Here is a 14,560-nt window from a genome sequence, read left to right as displayed (position 1 = left end):
AACAACAACAACAACAACATTTTTATTTTAATAAAGAAAATATTGTGACCTTTCTTCTTGAAATTACATTTAGAGTTTTAAGTTGTAATCACCTGGAAATACAATGTATCTTTACTAGAATATTGAAGTTTTTTTTTTTCTTCTTATGCTGAAATTGGGTCATAAAAGGACTTTGACAGACAATTAGCAGAAATACAAGCTGGGTTTAGAAGAGGCTGTGTGTGGCACTAGAGACATCATAGCCAATGTCAGATGGATTTTGGCTAAAATCCAAAGTACCTGAGGGATGTCTATCTGTGCTTTATTGACCATGCAAAGGCATTTGACTGTGTTGGTCACAACAGATTATTGCTAAACTTTAGAAAAATGGGAATCCAAGAACACTTGATTGTGCTTATGTGAAACCTGTACTTAGACAAGGAAGCCATCATCAGAACAGTATAAGAAAACACTGCATGTTTCAAAATCAGGAAAGGAGTACATCAGGGATGCTTCGTATCTCCATATCTTTTCAATCTACGTGTGAAACAGATCATTAAAGAGGCTGGGCTTTATGAGGAGGAATGTGAATTAGAATTAGAGGAAGACTCATTAACCACCTGTGTTATGCAGATAACAGAACCTTGCTGCCAGAACTAAAGAGGACCTGATGTGTTTGCTGCAGAAGATCAAGGACTGTACAAAGATTTCTCACCACTGGGCCAATTGGCAGCACCATGATAGATGGAGAAGAGATTGAAATTGTTTTCAACTTCAGCTTGCTTGGTTCCACAATCAACAGTCTTGGCACCAGCAGTCAAGAAATCAAAAGACGAATATCACTGGGAAAATCTACTGTCAGGGACTTCTTCAGAGTGCTAAAAAGCAAAGATATCAAACTAAAGACTAAGGTATGCCTGATCAAGGCCATGTTTTTCGTGATTACTTGTTATGTATCAGAGAGCTGGACAATTACAGAAGAAGTCATCACCTTTGACTTGTGGTGCTGAAGAAAAATATTGAACATTCCATAGACTGCCAAGAGAACAAATAGGATTGTCCTGGAGAGGGTGAAACCAAATTGCTCTTTGGAGGCAAGGATTTTGAAGCTGCATCTCACATACTTTGAACTTGTTGCCTGGAGAGACTGGTCCTTTGAGAAGGACATCAGGCTTGGATGGACAATGCAGGAGAGGAAGACCCTGGATGAGAGATGGATTGACAGTTGACTGGAGGAATGGGAGCAGGTGTAGCAGAGATAAGTGAGGATAGGTAAGGGTCAGAGCTGTTGTTCATAGGGTCACTATGAGTTGCACATGACTCTACAGCACATAACAGTAAGAACAACTGGGCATGAGTCAGAATCAACTGGATGGCAGTGGAACTTGTTCTGGCATTTCACTCAGATCTTTCCCTATGACCTAGTGATGCTGAGGAAGCTTATTATAACCTTTTTGGCTCTTTTCTTTCCAATTGATCTTGCTTTGACTCTAAGGGTCAACATCCAGAAAGTAAGTTCACTGCCACTGGTCAATAATGACTTAGGGAAGGAAGGTTTATCTTGTTTATCCAAGATAAAAATAATTTCAGTGGTAGTGTGTGCTTAACTGATAATAAAGACATTTGAAAAATGTTATTTTTTTCCTTCCTCCTGAGCTGTTTTTCAGTAAGGATCTTAAATAGTGTTTTTCTAACAAATTCCTTCCAGGTTTAGTCTGAAGCTTGGTGAACTGGGAAAAGGTCTTTAATGTGTGGGCCAACCATGGGTACACCTTTTGTGCCTGAGCTGAAAGCCGCCTGAATAAACAACCATCTCTCAGAACCTGCAATAGCCCACAAATGTAAAAGAACAAATAATAAAACCGAGGGACCTAAAGCCAGGCAGCAGTGTCCGCCTTTAATATTATAAGGCAAAGGTCTTTCTAGGAAAGGCATTTTACATTGATAGCAAAGTCACCTTGGGAAGAGATTGCTTCTTGGGAAACAGCAAGAGAAAGTTAATGTAATGTAATGTCATGACATTAACATGTCACTTTACTGAAGTTTCATTTAAGGGATCTTTTTGTTTTTTTCTAATTTCTTCATCTATATTTGGTAGAAAAGCACATTTTGTTCTGCTTTATAATTCTTAGTGATGATCATAATTACAGACTGTATTTTAATTGTTCCTAATTGATATTAAGGAGCAGTCATTTTAGCATATGGAAAGTGAAAATTAATAGTATTGAGAGTTCACATTTATTAGGCATCCTTAACCAAAGTAGTTTCTTACCACTAGGCCACCACAGCTCCCTCTGAATTGTTTATTGCTGCCGTTGTGTGCCATTGAGATAGCTGACTCTCCGCAGGTTTTCAAAGGCAGTTCCTCGCACAGGAGGAGATTGACTATCCTTCTCCAGCAGAGCAGCTGGTAGATTTGAACCATATGCCTTTAGGATTGTAGTGCAGCTTCTTACCACTAGACCACCAGAGCTCCCCCTTCTAGTTGTTGTTGATTGCCTTTCAGTTACACATGACTCATGGTGACCCTATGAACAAAAGGTCTGAAGCCCCTCTACAACTATTTTACAAAAATCCATAGAGTTTCTGGAGGCATGTTGTTTAAGAAGTGAATGAGGAAGAATGATTTACAGTGTGTGTAAGAGTGATGAAAGTCCCTGAGAGTAGGCGGTAACCTTGGAGGCAATGAAACATTTGCTTATCTTTGTCAACTCCTGAGTGACAAAGAAATTACTGCATTTGCTATAAAGTTAAATTTGTAACAAAATGCCAAGAATAAATGGCAACACTGGCCTGTCCCTACTCCCATATTTCTTTTAAGTCAAGGCATGGACAGACTATATATGTTAGCACTTGTTTTAAGTTCAGCAGTGGTGTTCCACTGAACTGTGTTCACTACTCAATTGAAATGCTTTCTTAAAAGATTGTGTACTTTATTTTCAGATAGAAAATTATCTTCTTCGAAATCATGAGACTAGAAAATACCTTCAAGAGCAGGCCTATCGCCTACAGCAGGGCATCGTCACCAGCACCACTCAGCAGGTAAGAGAACCAGGTTTCTTCCACTCACATTTAGCTGACCCTTCTGAGAGATAACCTCATCATATGGATCATTACCAGGAGGGAGGGAGAGCTGATTTGTGAAACTGGCAACAAGTAGAAGCCGATTCTGAGAAGAGAGAGGGAAATGTAGACAAATTCTAATGAGAAACATACATTTTTAGTTGCTGATCATTTTGTGCCTCAGACTAATGTACACATATTAAACCCCTGCTATCAAGTCAGTTCTAACCCATGACAACTCTCCATTGAGTTTCCAAAACTGTAACTCTTTGCAGAATGAAGACTGCCCGTCTTTCTACCTTAGAGCAAGTGGTGGATTCTTACCTGTGACCTTTCCATTGGCAGAGTAACACATAAGGCAGAGTAACACATGAAGCTCTACACCATCAGAGTTCCTTAATGTATCAATTCAACTGAACTCATTGCTGTTAAGTTAGATTTGTTGGTGGCTGATTATCTAGTGCATTTTAAGAAGGCTGTCAATCACCAGGAGATTGCCCATCTTTCTCCAGTGGAGCTGCAGGTGGGTTCAGACTGCCAGAGAAGCATTGCATTTGAGTTAACATCACACCTCCTTACAGACTACCAGCTCCCATTAGTGTATTTTGTTGTACTGTAGAGTTGGAACTGACCCACAGCTGACCCTCCAGTGGGTTTTCAGAGGCAGTTAGTCACACAGAGGAGACTGCCCATTCTTCTTCCATGGAGCAGCTGGTGGCCTTGAATCATGTGCCCTCGGGCTTGCAGTGCAGCTTTTTGCCACTAGGCCACCAGAGCTCCTTTATTGTAGAGTGTAATATAAATAACAACACTCAATTCACTGGTGTCGAGTCAGAATTGACACTCTGTATGGGGAAAAAATTGCCCATCTTTCTCTCATGGTGCAACTAATGGATTTGAACCATCTCCTTTTGGATTGACAGTATAACTACTCCTTACCTGCAAAGCCACCAGAAAAAGAATTTATCCATGAATCTTGAGAAGAATTTACTGGCAGAACAAAATTATCAGAAACCTGATATTTTTTTACCATCTTCTATGGTTTACCTGATGTTCTTACAATGTGCAGGTGTCATTTTAATGTTTTTCTTAAAAGAGACTCTATAATAAAAACGGTCTCTGTAGTAATAATAATTCCACTTAAATAAAGTGATAATATATGGCTGAATATACAGTAAGAGATTCACAAAAGCCTGCTCACCAAGATATTAATGAAGATTTTCTCAGGTGATGTTATTAGGCAAGATTTATTCTCTTATATTCCAGTATAGCTTGAATATTTTACAGTATGCATTCATTCTTTATAAAAGTAGACTTTTTGTGATTTAAAAAAGAAGAAAAATGGCTACAAATACTAGTTTTGAGAAAGGTTAACATATTTTTAACTTTACAAATGTCTTAAAAATCAGATTTCCTCTCCCTTCCTTTAAAACTTTACTGCTGCCCTATCATGGTGTGATCTTCTATTGTTTCTTGGTTTTTGTTGTTTAATATTGAATGAAATGAGGGTACTAAAATCTTACATTGGCCTTTTCTTTTATGAGCTACCATGATGCAGACTTGTTATTGGGTTGGTTTTTTTCAAACCATTTATCTTCCAACTACCTCCCTCATTTAGAAGTGATTTTGCCTATCTGAAAAGATTACTTACCCAACCTTTAATGTTAATTCTGAAAAGTTGCTCTGCTCAATGCAGAGATAAGTGTCCACAGGAGGCATATGTGGTTGTTTAATTCTGCATGAGTGGCATCATTCTGAATTATTCGAGTTATTATTGTAGTAGGTTTAGTACTACCTTTTTACTTTAGGGATTTCCTAGGACATTATGATGAGTAGTTTGCAGATTTTTATCTTTTTAGCTGCTTTAGGGATATTTAACATGCTGTTTCCTAGGATCTGGAGAGAGAAAGAGTAAGTTCCTCTATGGCTCTTTCTCCTACCTTGCCAATCCCTTAGCTAGTAATCATTCCCAAGTAGCACCGAAGGACTTTATTTTAATGAAAATTGAAATCTCTTAACTATTCATGTATGGGTTTTCCCTTTTGACTTTGCATAGGACAAATTTTCATAAGACTGTGCTCTTAATTCCTTTTTTCCTACTCATAAGCAGGAGTTAGCAAACATTTTCTACAAAGGGTCAGACACTAAATATTTTAGTCTTTGTAACCCACATAATTTCTGTTGCGGCTACATGACACAACTACAAATACACCCTATGCAAATACAACCCTAACTGATATAGAAGTGAATGAATGTGGCTGTTGCTATAAAACTTTCTGTATAGAGATAGACCTGGAATTGAATTACTGTCATAATTTTTCAACCTCCATACTTAAATCTTCTCATTAAGGTTAAAAAAACCAAAAACTTAATGCTTAGAGCTAGTTAGTCTCTCCTTTCTTTTCCTGTACATACATTTTATACTTGCTTTCATGACGTTGTTGCTACCCATTCAGTGTGTAACCTTTTGAAACATATTCACTGTGTCTGTTAGTGTTCTGAAATGTCAAGTCCAGAGGTCCTTTCTCCTTCATCTTTTGATAGAAAATGGCAATACAATGTAGTGATTAGGAAGCTGGGTTCTTGAGTCAAATATGTTGTTGTTGTTTGTTATGTGCCAACGAGTCGAATATATCAGATTTAAATCCAGATTTGCAATTCTCCACCTGCATGTATATTGTTGTCATTGCTATGTATCATCAAGTAATCTGTGACTCATAGCGACCTTATGTACAATAGCTCTGAACCCTGCCCTGTCCTGAGCCAGTCTCACGGACTCTGACAAACCTACCCCATAGCCCCAGTTACTGTGTCAATCCATCTCATGTTTCTTGCAGTAGTGTTTTGTACTTTCTTTTATAAAGAAAGTACATCTCATCTGGTTTCTTCTTCTCTTGCACTGCCCCTTCATTCTTTCAAGCATGATGTTCTTCTCCAAGAACTGGTCCATCATGACCATATGCCCAAAATACGTGAGATGGCTTAAAAATCCGTGACTCCAAGGGAAAAAAATGTGGTTTCACTTGCTCAAAAACAGACCTATTTGTTTTCTTGGTGGTATATGGTATGTTCAATACTCTTCTCCAGCACCACAGCTCAAAGTCATCAATTCTTCTTCTGTCATCCTTAGTCTTTGTCCAGCTCTGTGTTGATACATAGGAAGTAATTTCAAAGACTATGCCTGGATCAGGCCCACCTTAGTCCCTAGACTGACATCATTACTCATTAGCACTTTGGAGAAATCTCTGACAATATACTTCGCCAAGGTAGTTCATCTTTTGGTTTCCTAATTACTGGTGCAATTATTATGGAGCTGAGCAAGGTGAAATTGTTAACAGCCTTAGTCTCTTCTCCATCTATCATAGTGCTGCTAATTGGGCCCATGGTGAGAATATTAGTCTTCTTGATATTTATTTTCAATCCATATTAAAAACTATAGTCCTTGACCATCTGTAGCAAACACTTCATGTTCTCCTGTTTTGGCAAGCAAGGTTGTGTCATCTGCATATCACAGGTTTTTGGTGAGTCTTCCTCTGATCTTGATGCCCTATTCTTCCTCATAAAGTCTAGCCTCCCAGATGATCTGTTCTGCATACAGATTGAGAAGTATAGAGACAGGATGCATCTCTGATGCATTCCCTTCCTGATTTTGAACCGTGCAGCCTTTCCTTGTGTTATTCTGACTACTGCTTCTTGGTCCAAGTATAGGTTTCACGTAAGCACAATCAAGTGTTCTGGGATTCCCATTCTTCTAAAGTTAAGCCACAATGTGTTATGATCCACACAGTCAAATGCCTTTGCATAGTTAAGGACGCATAGACAAACATTCTTTTGGTACTGTTTGCTTTCAGCCAGGATCCATCTGACATTGGCTATAATGTCCCTAGTGCCACAGCCTCTTCTTGTAGTTCTCTGTTGATGTACTGTTTGTTTAGGATACTCTTTAGCAGGATTTTGCTTGCATGTGATATTAGTGATGTTTTTCAATAATTTCCACCCTTTTTCAGGTCATCGTTTTTTGGAATGAAAGTAAATATAGATCTCTTCCAGTCAGTTCGCCAGGTAGTTGTCCTCTAGAATTCTTGACACAACCTGGTGAGCACATCCAGGGCAGCAGCTGTTTGTTGAAATATGTCAATTTGTATTTCATTAATTCCTGGGGCCAAATTTTTGGCTAATTGTTTCAGAGAAGCTTGAACTTCCTCCTTCATCACTACTGCCTCTTGGGCATATGTTGTTTGATGAAATTCTTCAATGTCAGCAATTGTTGATACAATGACTGTGTACTCCTTCCATGTTCTTTTTTTTTAATAATTTTTTTATACTGGTTTACTTGCAAAGTTCATGTACATTGTTTCTCATACTGGATCTTTCCCTTTTCCTTTACCCACCCCTCCTTCTACCCATCACATTGTGTGACCTCTCCCCCAGTCCTCACCCTTTTGCTCCCCCTCCCCTCGGATCCTCAGACATATTTTACTTGTTATATTTCCATTTCTATAATAATGGTCTTATACAGTATTTATCATTAGGAGACTGAGTTAGTTCACTAAGCATAATGCTCTCCAATATCTCCCAATTCAGTCCAATTGCTGACTGTCAGTTACTCATGTACAAGTTAAATTTGAAACTGAACAAAATCAAAACAAGCCCATGAGAACCAAAATATTATCTTGAGTCCATCTGACCTGTATTTTAAAAATAATCTTTAGAATAGGTTTGAAGCATTGAACACCAGTCGTTGAAAACCAGGTGATTTTTGAGAGAGATGAAGGATATCATCCATGAAGAGAACATAAGTTCCCTAAGAAAAAAGAGAAAGTAAATATCAAATGGATATTCTAAGAGACCCTGGAAATTGCACTGTCATGTTTAGAAGCCAAAACAAATTGATGCCTTTGAACCATGATGTTGGAGCAAAGTGCTGAAGATCCCATGGACTGCCAAAAGAACAAACAGCTATATCATGGAGAAATTGCAGCCAGAGTGCTTCTTGGAGACAAAGATGATGAAGCTTTGGCTCACATATCTTCAGTGTGTTGCTTGAAGAGGTTATTCCTTGGAGAGGGGGCGTCATGCTTGGGAAGATAGAGAGTCAGCCAAAAGAGCAGAAGATCCTCAACCAGGTCAGTTAACAATGTGATAGTGGCTGTGGTCTTCAGTGTGTCAGAGATTATGAGGATGGCACAGGAAAGGACAGTGTTTTTAGTGATTTGCTAATCCATTTAACTCAGTTTCTCGTCTGAAACATGGAGTTGATGATAGTTCCTTTTTTAGAGAGACTCAGAAGGATTACGTTCTATAATACATGCAGTGTCTCTGTCTTGGATCAGTAAATTTAACATTTATTGTTGATATTATGGTTATGATTCTATCATCATTAACCACTTTCTCTTTCCTAATTGGAAGTAGGAGTGGCATCCACTTCCTAAATAGCATGCCCTGGAAACTCTATGAACTTTGATAAATGTCAGTAGTTGTAGAGGGGCTTCAGGCCTTTTGTTCATAGGTTCACTTGAGTCAGTTGTGCTTGACTCAAAGGCAATCAACAACAGCAACAACTCTTTCAACTAAAATTTACTTCTTGATTCATTCAATAGTGTGCCACCCTGTTTTTTGTCCGTTCGATCTTTTTTTTTCCTTTCTTGTGTCTTGGATTTTTGGGTTGTTTTTTTCATTGTTTTCCATTGTTGGTTTCCTTTCTTTATCACTCTTTCTTTTTTTCACTTCCTTAGTACAGCCATTTTTCAAAATTTGATGCTTAGTGTTCTTTTATTGTGGTTAGATACCATGGAATCAACTTTGACTCAACCCTACAAATAACAGATCAAAATCTTACTCTTTGTTACAGTCACTATGTCAGTCCTTGTTGAGTGTCTTCCTCCTTTCAGTGATCCTCCTAGCATGATGTTTTCGCCCAAGGAATGTCCTCTTCTTGATATTGTGCCCAAAGATTATGAGGCAAAATTCCCTGGTTATGGACTCTTTAGGCCCTCACAATTGTGGAATTCACTGAAGAAGTAAAGTTAGGAAAGGGGGGGCTGGGAAAGGTATCTTGGTCATGGACTGCATGGAGTCCTCCCAAAGTATGTGACAGCTTCTCTAGGCCATAATCCTAGTGTTGTGTAGTTATCCTTTTTTTTTTTTTTTTTTTTTGTAATATACTTTAGTTCTTAAATTCTGCCTGTAGTGAATGAAGCTAGATTGTTATTGTTGTTGTTGTGTGTTGTTGAGTTGCTTGTCTATGTCCAACAACTCTGAACCCTTCTCTATCCTGAGCCAACCTTATTGTCTCTAACATACCTTCGAGCATTACTCCAGTCACCGAGTCAATCCATCTCATCAATGGTCTTCCTCTATTGTGCTGTTCCTCAACCCTCCAAAGCATGACATCCCTCTCCAAGGACTGGTTCCTCCTTGCAACATGCCCAAAGTATGTCAGACAAAGCTTCAGAATCCCTGACCCCAAGGAGCAGCCTAGTTTCACCATCTCTAGGATGAACGTGTTTGTTCTCCTAGCAGTCCATGGTTTATTCAGTACTCTCCTCCAGCACCACAGCTCAAAGGTATCAATTGTCCTTTTTATCATACCTAGTCATTGTCCAGCTATCTGATGCATAGCATGGACCATGGCCTTGATCAGGCACACCTAGTCTCCAGACTGATATCATTGCTCTTCAGTATTCTGGAGAGGTCCCTGACAGCAGATTTTTTTCCAATGCAATTCACCTTTTGATTTTCTGGCTACTGTTACCAAGAGTGTTGATTGTGGAACCAAGCAAGCTGAAGATGTAGTTAGGCACTATTGAGTCAACTGTGACTCATAGAAACCCTAGGAATAAAAATCTGAATCTTGCACTATTCTGCTTCATCCCCACACTGGCTGTCATGCTTAAGTCCATTGTGTAGTCACTGTGTCAGTCCTCTTGTTGAGGGTCTTCTTTTTTGCTGACTCTTCCACTTTCCCAGAGTGATGTCCTTTTCCAAAACTTTATTCCTCCTGAGAATATGCCCAAAATAAGTGAGATGAAGTTTCACAATGACACTGGATTAGATAATATGAAAGGAGAGTAAGTTTTATTTGTTATGGTAATAAAGCAAGATTTAGAATGAGATGTATCAGCCTTACTTAAATCACCACCCTTGCTCAACCATGACCTACCCCAAGTAAGGGGAACTGCCCGAGGGCATTACCTTCTTTACCTTTCATCTTAAAAGTGGTTAAAGAAGAAATAAAGAACCCATAGACAGGAGGACCTCAGTATTACTTAGAAAAGACAACCCAGTGCAGAACATTTAAATACCTTAGCTTCTCCTTGAGTCCTATGTTGCCTTGCCTGAGTCTCTAAGTGTTCCACACTTGGTGTTCATTCTTTTATCTAAAATTCCCTTCCCTTCTCTAAACTAGGAAGCTACTGTTGTAGTCCACTTTTGTCAAAATTTACAGGTTTAGAAACCTAATGGCCTTTCTACTTTATCATGTTTTGTTATTAGTCAGAGGTTATTTAATGAAAGTGAATTGTTTTGTTTTGTTTTCTCTTTGCATTTTTTTTTTAGTTCCTCATTTAAGGAGCCTTGATGGCATAGTGTGCTTTGTGTTAGCCTGTTCTGAAAGGGTATTCCTTCAAATCCACCAGCCACACTGAGGAAGAATGATGGAGCAGCTGCTCCTGCTAAGACTTACTGTCCGAAACCTGATGGACGGTTGACATGAGTTGAAACCAACATAATGACAATGGATTGGGTTTGTCGTTGGTAGTATGTTTGTTGTTGTTTCTGATTGATGGCACAGTTCAGCCACAGGTGGTAAGCAGTTCAGCCTTTCACCTGTCCATGAGTTACCAATATGGCAGTCTGTTTCTATAAAGATTTATACCCTTGGAACCCTGAAAGTAATTCTCTTCTGTCCTGAAGGGTCACCATGAATCAGAATTGATTATATGTCAACAAATTTGGTTTGTTTGATTTTATTATTCATTCACTTACTCATTGAATACTTATAGCGGTCTGCTGTCTTATAACTGATTACCTTGAAGTCACAACCAACTCAGTGTTTATCCTCCAGTGGGTTTTCTGAGGCTCTAAATTGCAGGGGATGATATTACCTGCTATTTTTCTGTAAAGCATTTGGTGGATTAGAACCACCAAAGAGGCTTAGCCCTTGGGTTAGCAGTACAACTACCTATACACCATATTGTTGTTATGCACTGTTGAGATATCAGTCTGGAGACTAAGATATGCCTGGGTCAGGCCATGGTCTTTACAATTACTTGCTATTCATCAGAAAGTTGGACAGTGACTAGGGATGATAGAAGGAGAATTGATGCCTTTGAGCTGTGGTGCTGGAGAAGAATACTGAATATACCATGGACTACTAGAAGAACAAACAGGTTCATCCTAGAGAAGGTGAGATCAGGCTGCTTTTTGGAGGCAAGGATTGCTTTGTCTGACATACTTCAGACCTGCTGCATGGAGGGAACAGTCCTCGGAGAGGGACATCATTCTTGTGAGGGTGAAGGGACAGCGCAGGAAAGGAAGACCCTCAATGAGATGAATTGATTTAGTCATTGGGGTAATGGGGGTAGGTGTGTCACAGACACTAAGATTTGCACAGGATAAAGGCAGTGTTTAAGGCTGGTATGCATAGGGTTACTATGAGTCTCAGGCGACTCAACGACACATAGCAACAAAAACAAATTTGATATGAGGGGAACCCGCATCTTTTCCCCACAGAACAGCTGGTAGATTTGAACTGCATGCCCTGTGATGGCAGTGCAGCTCCTTGATACTAGACCACCAGTGCTTCCTACTTCTACCCAATAATAGTTACTTTTTTTTAGGAAATGAGGATTTATGGGAGGACAAAAGAAAATGTTCCTATGCTTGTGTATCTTGTAATATATGACATTTTAAACCTTGTGCTACTACTGATAGAGGGTAGATCTTGAAACTTAGAGATTTTTAAGAGATTTATAACTTGTTCAGAATTGTATCTCCTTCAACACTAAATGTTTAGTATATTTTCTCTTGAATTAAATAAAGAAATTTATGTTGGAGAAATTAGCATTTTCTGTGACTAAATGGGAAAGAGAATATGAGTTAGCTATTTTCCTGAAAGAAGTGTAACAAGTTGTAAACAATAAAACATGGAATGTATACATAGTTTTATGCCAGACACTTGGGTTCAACAGCCTAGCGTACATGCAAAAGCTTAAGCAGTCACAGCTGGAATGGTTTGAATTAGTGATATGACATGGTCACCAGAGAAGTCAACTTGACTTCTATCACATTATGGAAGCATGCATTCCACTATAAGTCTATAACCATGTTCAGCTCTGAGCTAACCTAGCCACTCTTTCTGTGTTACACTCAGGTAGGTCCTGCTTTATGAAGATTTTAGACTAAAGAAAGCATTCCACGGAAAAGTGATGTAGGGGCTAAAAGATCTTAGAACTGTGTCATGATAAGAATGAACAAAGAAACTGGAAATGTTTAGCCTGCAGAAAAGAAGATTAGGGGAGGAAGGACAGCTGTGTTCAAGTATATGGAAGAGAGATTGTTACTATTCAGAATATATTTCAGGAAGAAAATATAAAGTCTGTAGGTCATGGAAAGATAGTTACAAATCAAAGGAGAACAGGGCCCAGAGGAGAGGACACATTCCCTTGGAGTAGAGTGAACTTATATAGGTTCAAACTCTTTATTGTCAACAACTTTTCCATGCTGCTTTACACACTTGAGCACTGGAGGTTAGCATGAAATAGGTTAAGCTAAAAAGACTGAGTGTAGTCATCTACCAGGAGATCTGAGAAGACAATTTAAGAGAAATTCCGAATACAGCCTTTCCTTTCCTAATTGAACCGCCTTCAACTTTTGAACCTGCAGTCTCCTTTAGTCTTCCAGCTTTGTGTATCTTAGGGTCTTGAATTACGAACTGATGGACATAGTAGACACATAGACAAGATCTTTGATTTCCTTTTTTTGTGATTTCCAATTACCCTTCATATTTTCTTAGATTAAAAAATTTAACTTTCCTAGCGCCTAAAGTATTCCGCAATGAAATGTCTAAGTGTAATCTGATTGGCTGTGCTAAACTTCAGTAAGCGTGTGCTCAGAAGAATCTTGGTCACATGTGAGATTTTATGTCCCCTTTAAATTGAGGAATTAAATTTTTATGTTACTTTTGGATGCAATTGAAAATGTCACATTTGAAGACCATTCTCTTGAGTTAATTTAAACCCCCATTCATTGGTGAATGCTTAATGCATGCATTTTATGTGTCTCCTTGGTATCTCATGATTACTAAAGAGCATCATCCTTATAGTCCCACAGTCACACACCTCCCGAATTACTCTGTGTGGCCCAGATGTATCTAAGTTCCTTCCTTAGTATGTGGTTTATTTTGTCTGTTGAACCTAAGTATTCATTCTTGGTAAGATGTGAATTACTGATGACTATTTCTGCTTCAGAAAGCACAAATCAATACAATAGTTGAGAGAGCTAAAATTTATATCAATTAAGATTGTTTTGAACATATATTTAGCTCTCTGCAGAGCATTTTGTAAATGCCCAAAGTGAAGATAAAAACCATGCCTACAAGCTTAGATTTTAGATGGTGAGATAATATGATGTGGGAAGCATCATACATCCAACTTCTTTTTCTCACAGGGGAGCTCAAGATCGTTCGCTCGTGTTGTCTCAATAAATCTTACAGTATGGGGGTTATTTTTAATAGACCTCAAAGTTGACATTGCTGACCCTTTGTCAACAGTGTAGCTGCTTTGAGTGCTGTTATTTCATCCAATGACTTCATAATACATGAGGGGAAAAAACTCATCTTCTTTTCAGGTGACATTATGTATTATATTAAAGGGAAAGGCAAGAGAGAAGGTGGCTGTAGCAATGAATGTGGCATCTGTAATCACACCAGAAGTCTTTTTACTATAGTCCTATGATTTTAAAACTTGAGGAGGAGAGGGACTTTGGTTTCTTGTAATTATGATTTCAAATAATTAAGATCAAATAGTAATTCAGCTTAACAAGTAAAAAATGTCTACCCCGGGCATTATATTTTTTTATAGATCTGTGCAGTATTAAAATAGATAGGAAACTTACATAGGGGTCATTGAATTTATGTTAATGGGGGAGGGAAACTAAAGGAAAAAAAAGATGAGAATAGATGCACAGTGCAAAATATTATATATAATCAGTGTCACTGGATTGTACATGCAGAATGTGTTGAGTTGGTATGTATATTGCAATGTCAGTCTTCCTAGCAACAAACTAAGTAAAATTTTTCTAAAAGAGCTTAATGAAAACTAAGGAGAGGCATGAATTCAAGTAAAAAAACAAAACAAAACATTGATTGATTGCCACTTTTGCGAAATGAATTATCAGATAAATTAGGACCCTTGACATGATATCTATGGAGAATTATTAGCTTTTTAAGAATGTGAAAGACAGTTTATAGCTCTGACCTAATTAGGGATTGAGAAAATGTATTTTTTTTTTACTTGTA

The 14,560-nt window shown here is 38.3% G+C and overlaps 1 protein-coding gene across 2 annotated transcripts in view; it reads left to right on the top strand.

Moving 5' to 3' along the window:
* LRRC16A (leucine rich repeat containing 16A) overlaps nucleotides 1-14,560 on the top strand; it is a 495,675-nt gene that overhangs the window by 338,565 nt on the left and 142,550 nt on the right. For both annotated transcript variants that reach the window (XM_006888644.1, XM_006888643.1), the window contains exon 24: nucleotides 2,923-3,021. In XM_006888644.1, coding sequence (XP_006888706.1) covers nucleotides 2,923-3,021 — 99 coding nt within the window. The remainder of the gene's footprint in view (nucleotides 1-2,922; nucleotides 3,022-14,560) is intronic.

This window comes from Elephantulus edwardii, unplaced genomic scaffold (genome assembly GCF_000299155.1).
Source record: "Elephantulus edwardii isolate Elephantulus edwardi_28Jun2011 unplaced genomic scaffold, EleEdw1.0 scaffold00070, whole genome shotgun sequence".
Classification (NCBI taxonomy): Eukaryota; Metazoa; Chordata; class Mammalia; order Macroscelidea; family Macroscelididae; genus Elephantulus; species Elephantulus edwardii.
This window is presented reverse-complemented; position numbering and strand designations above follow the sequence as displayed.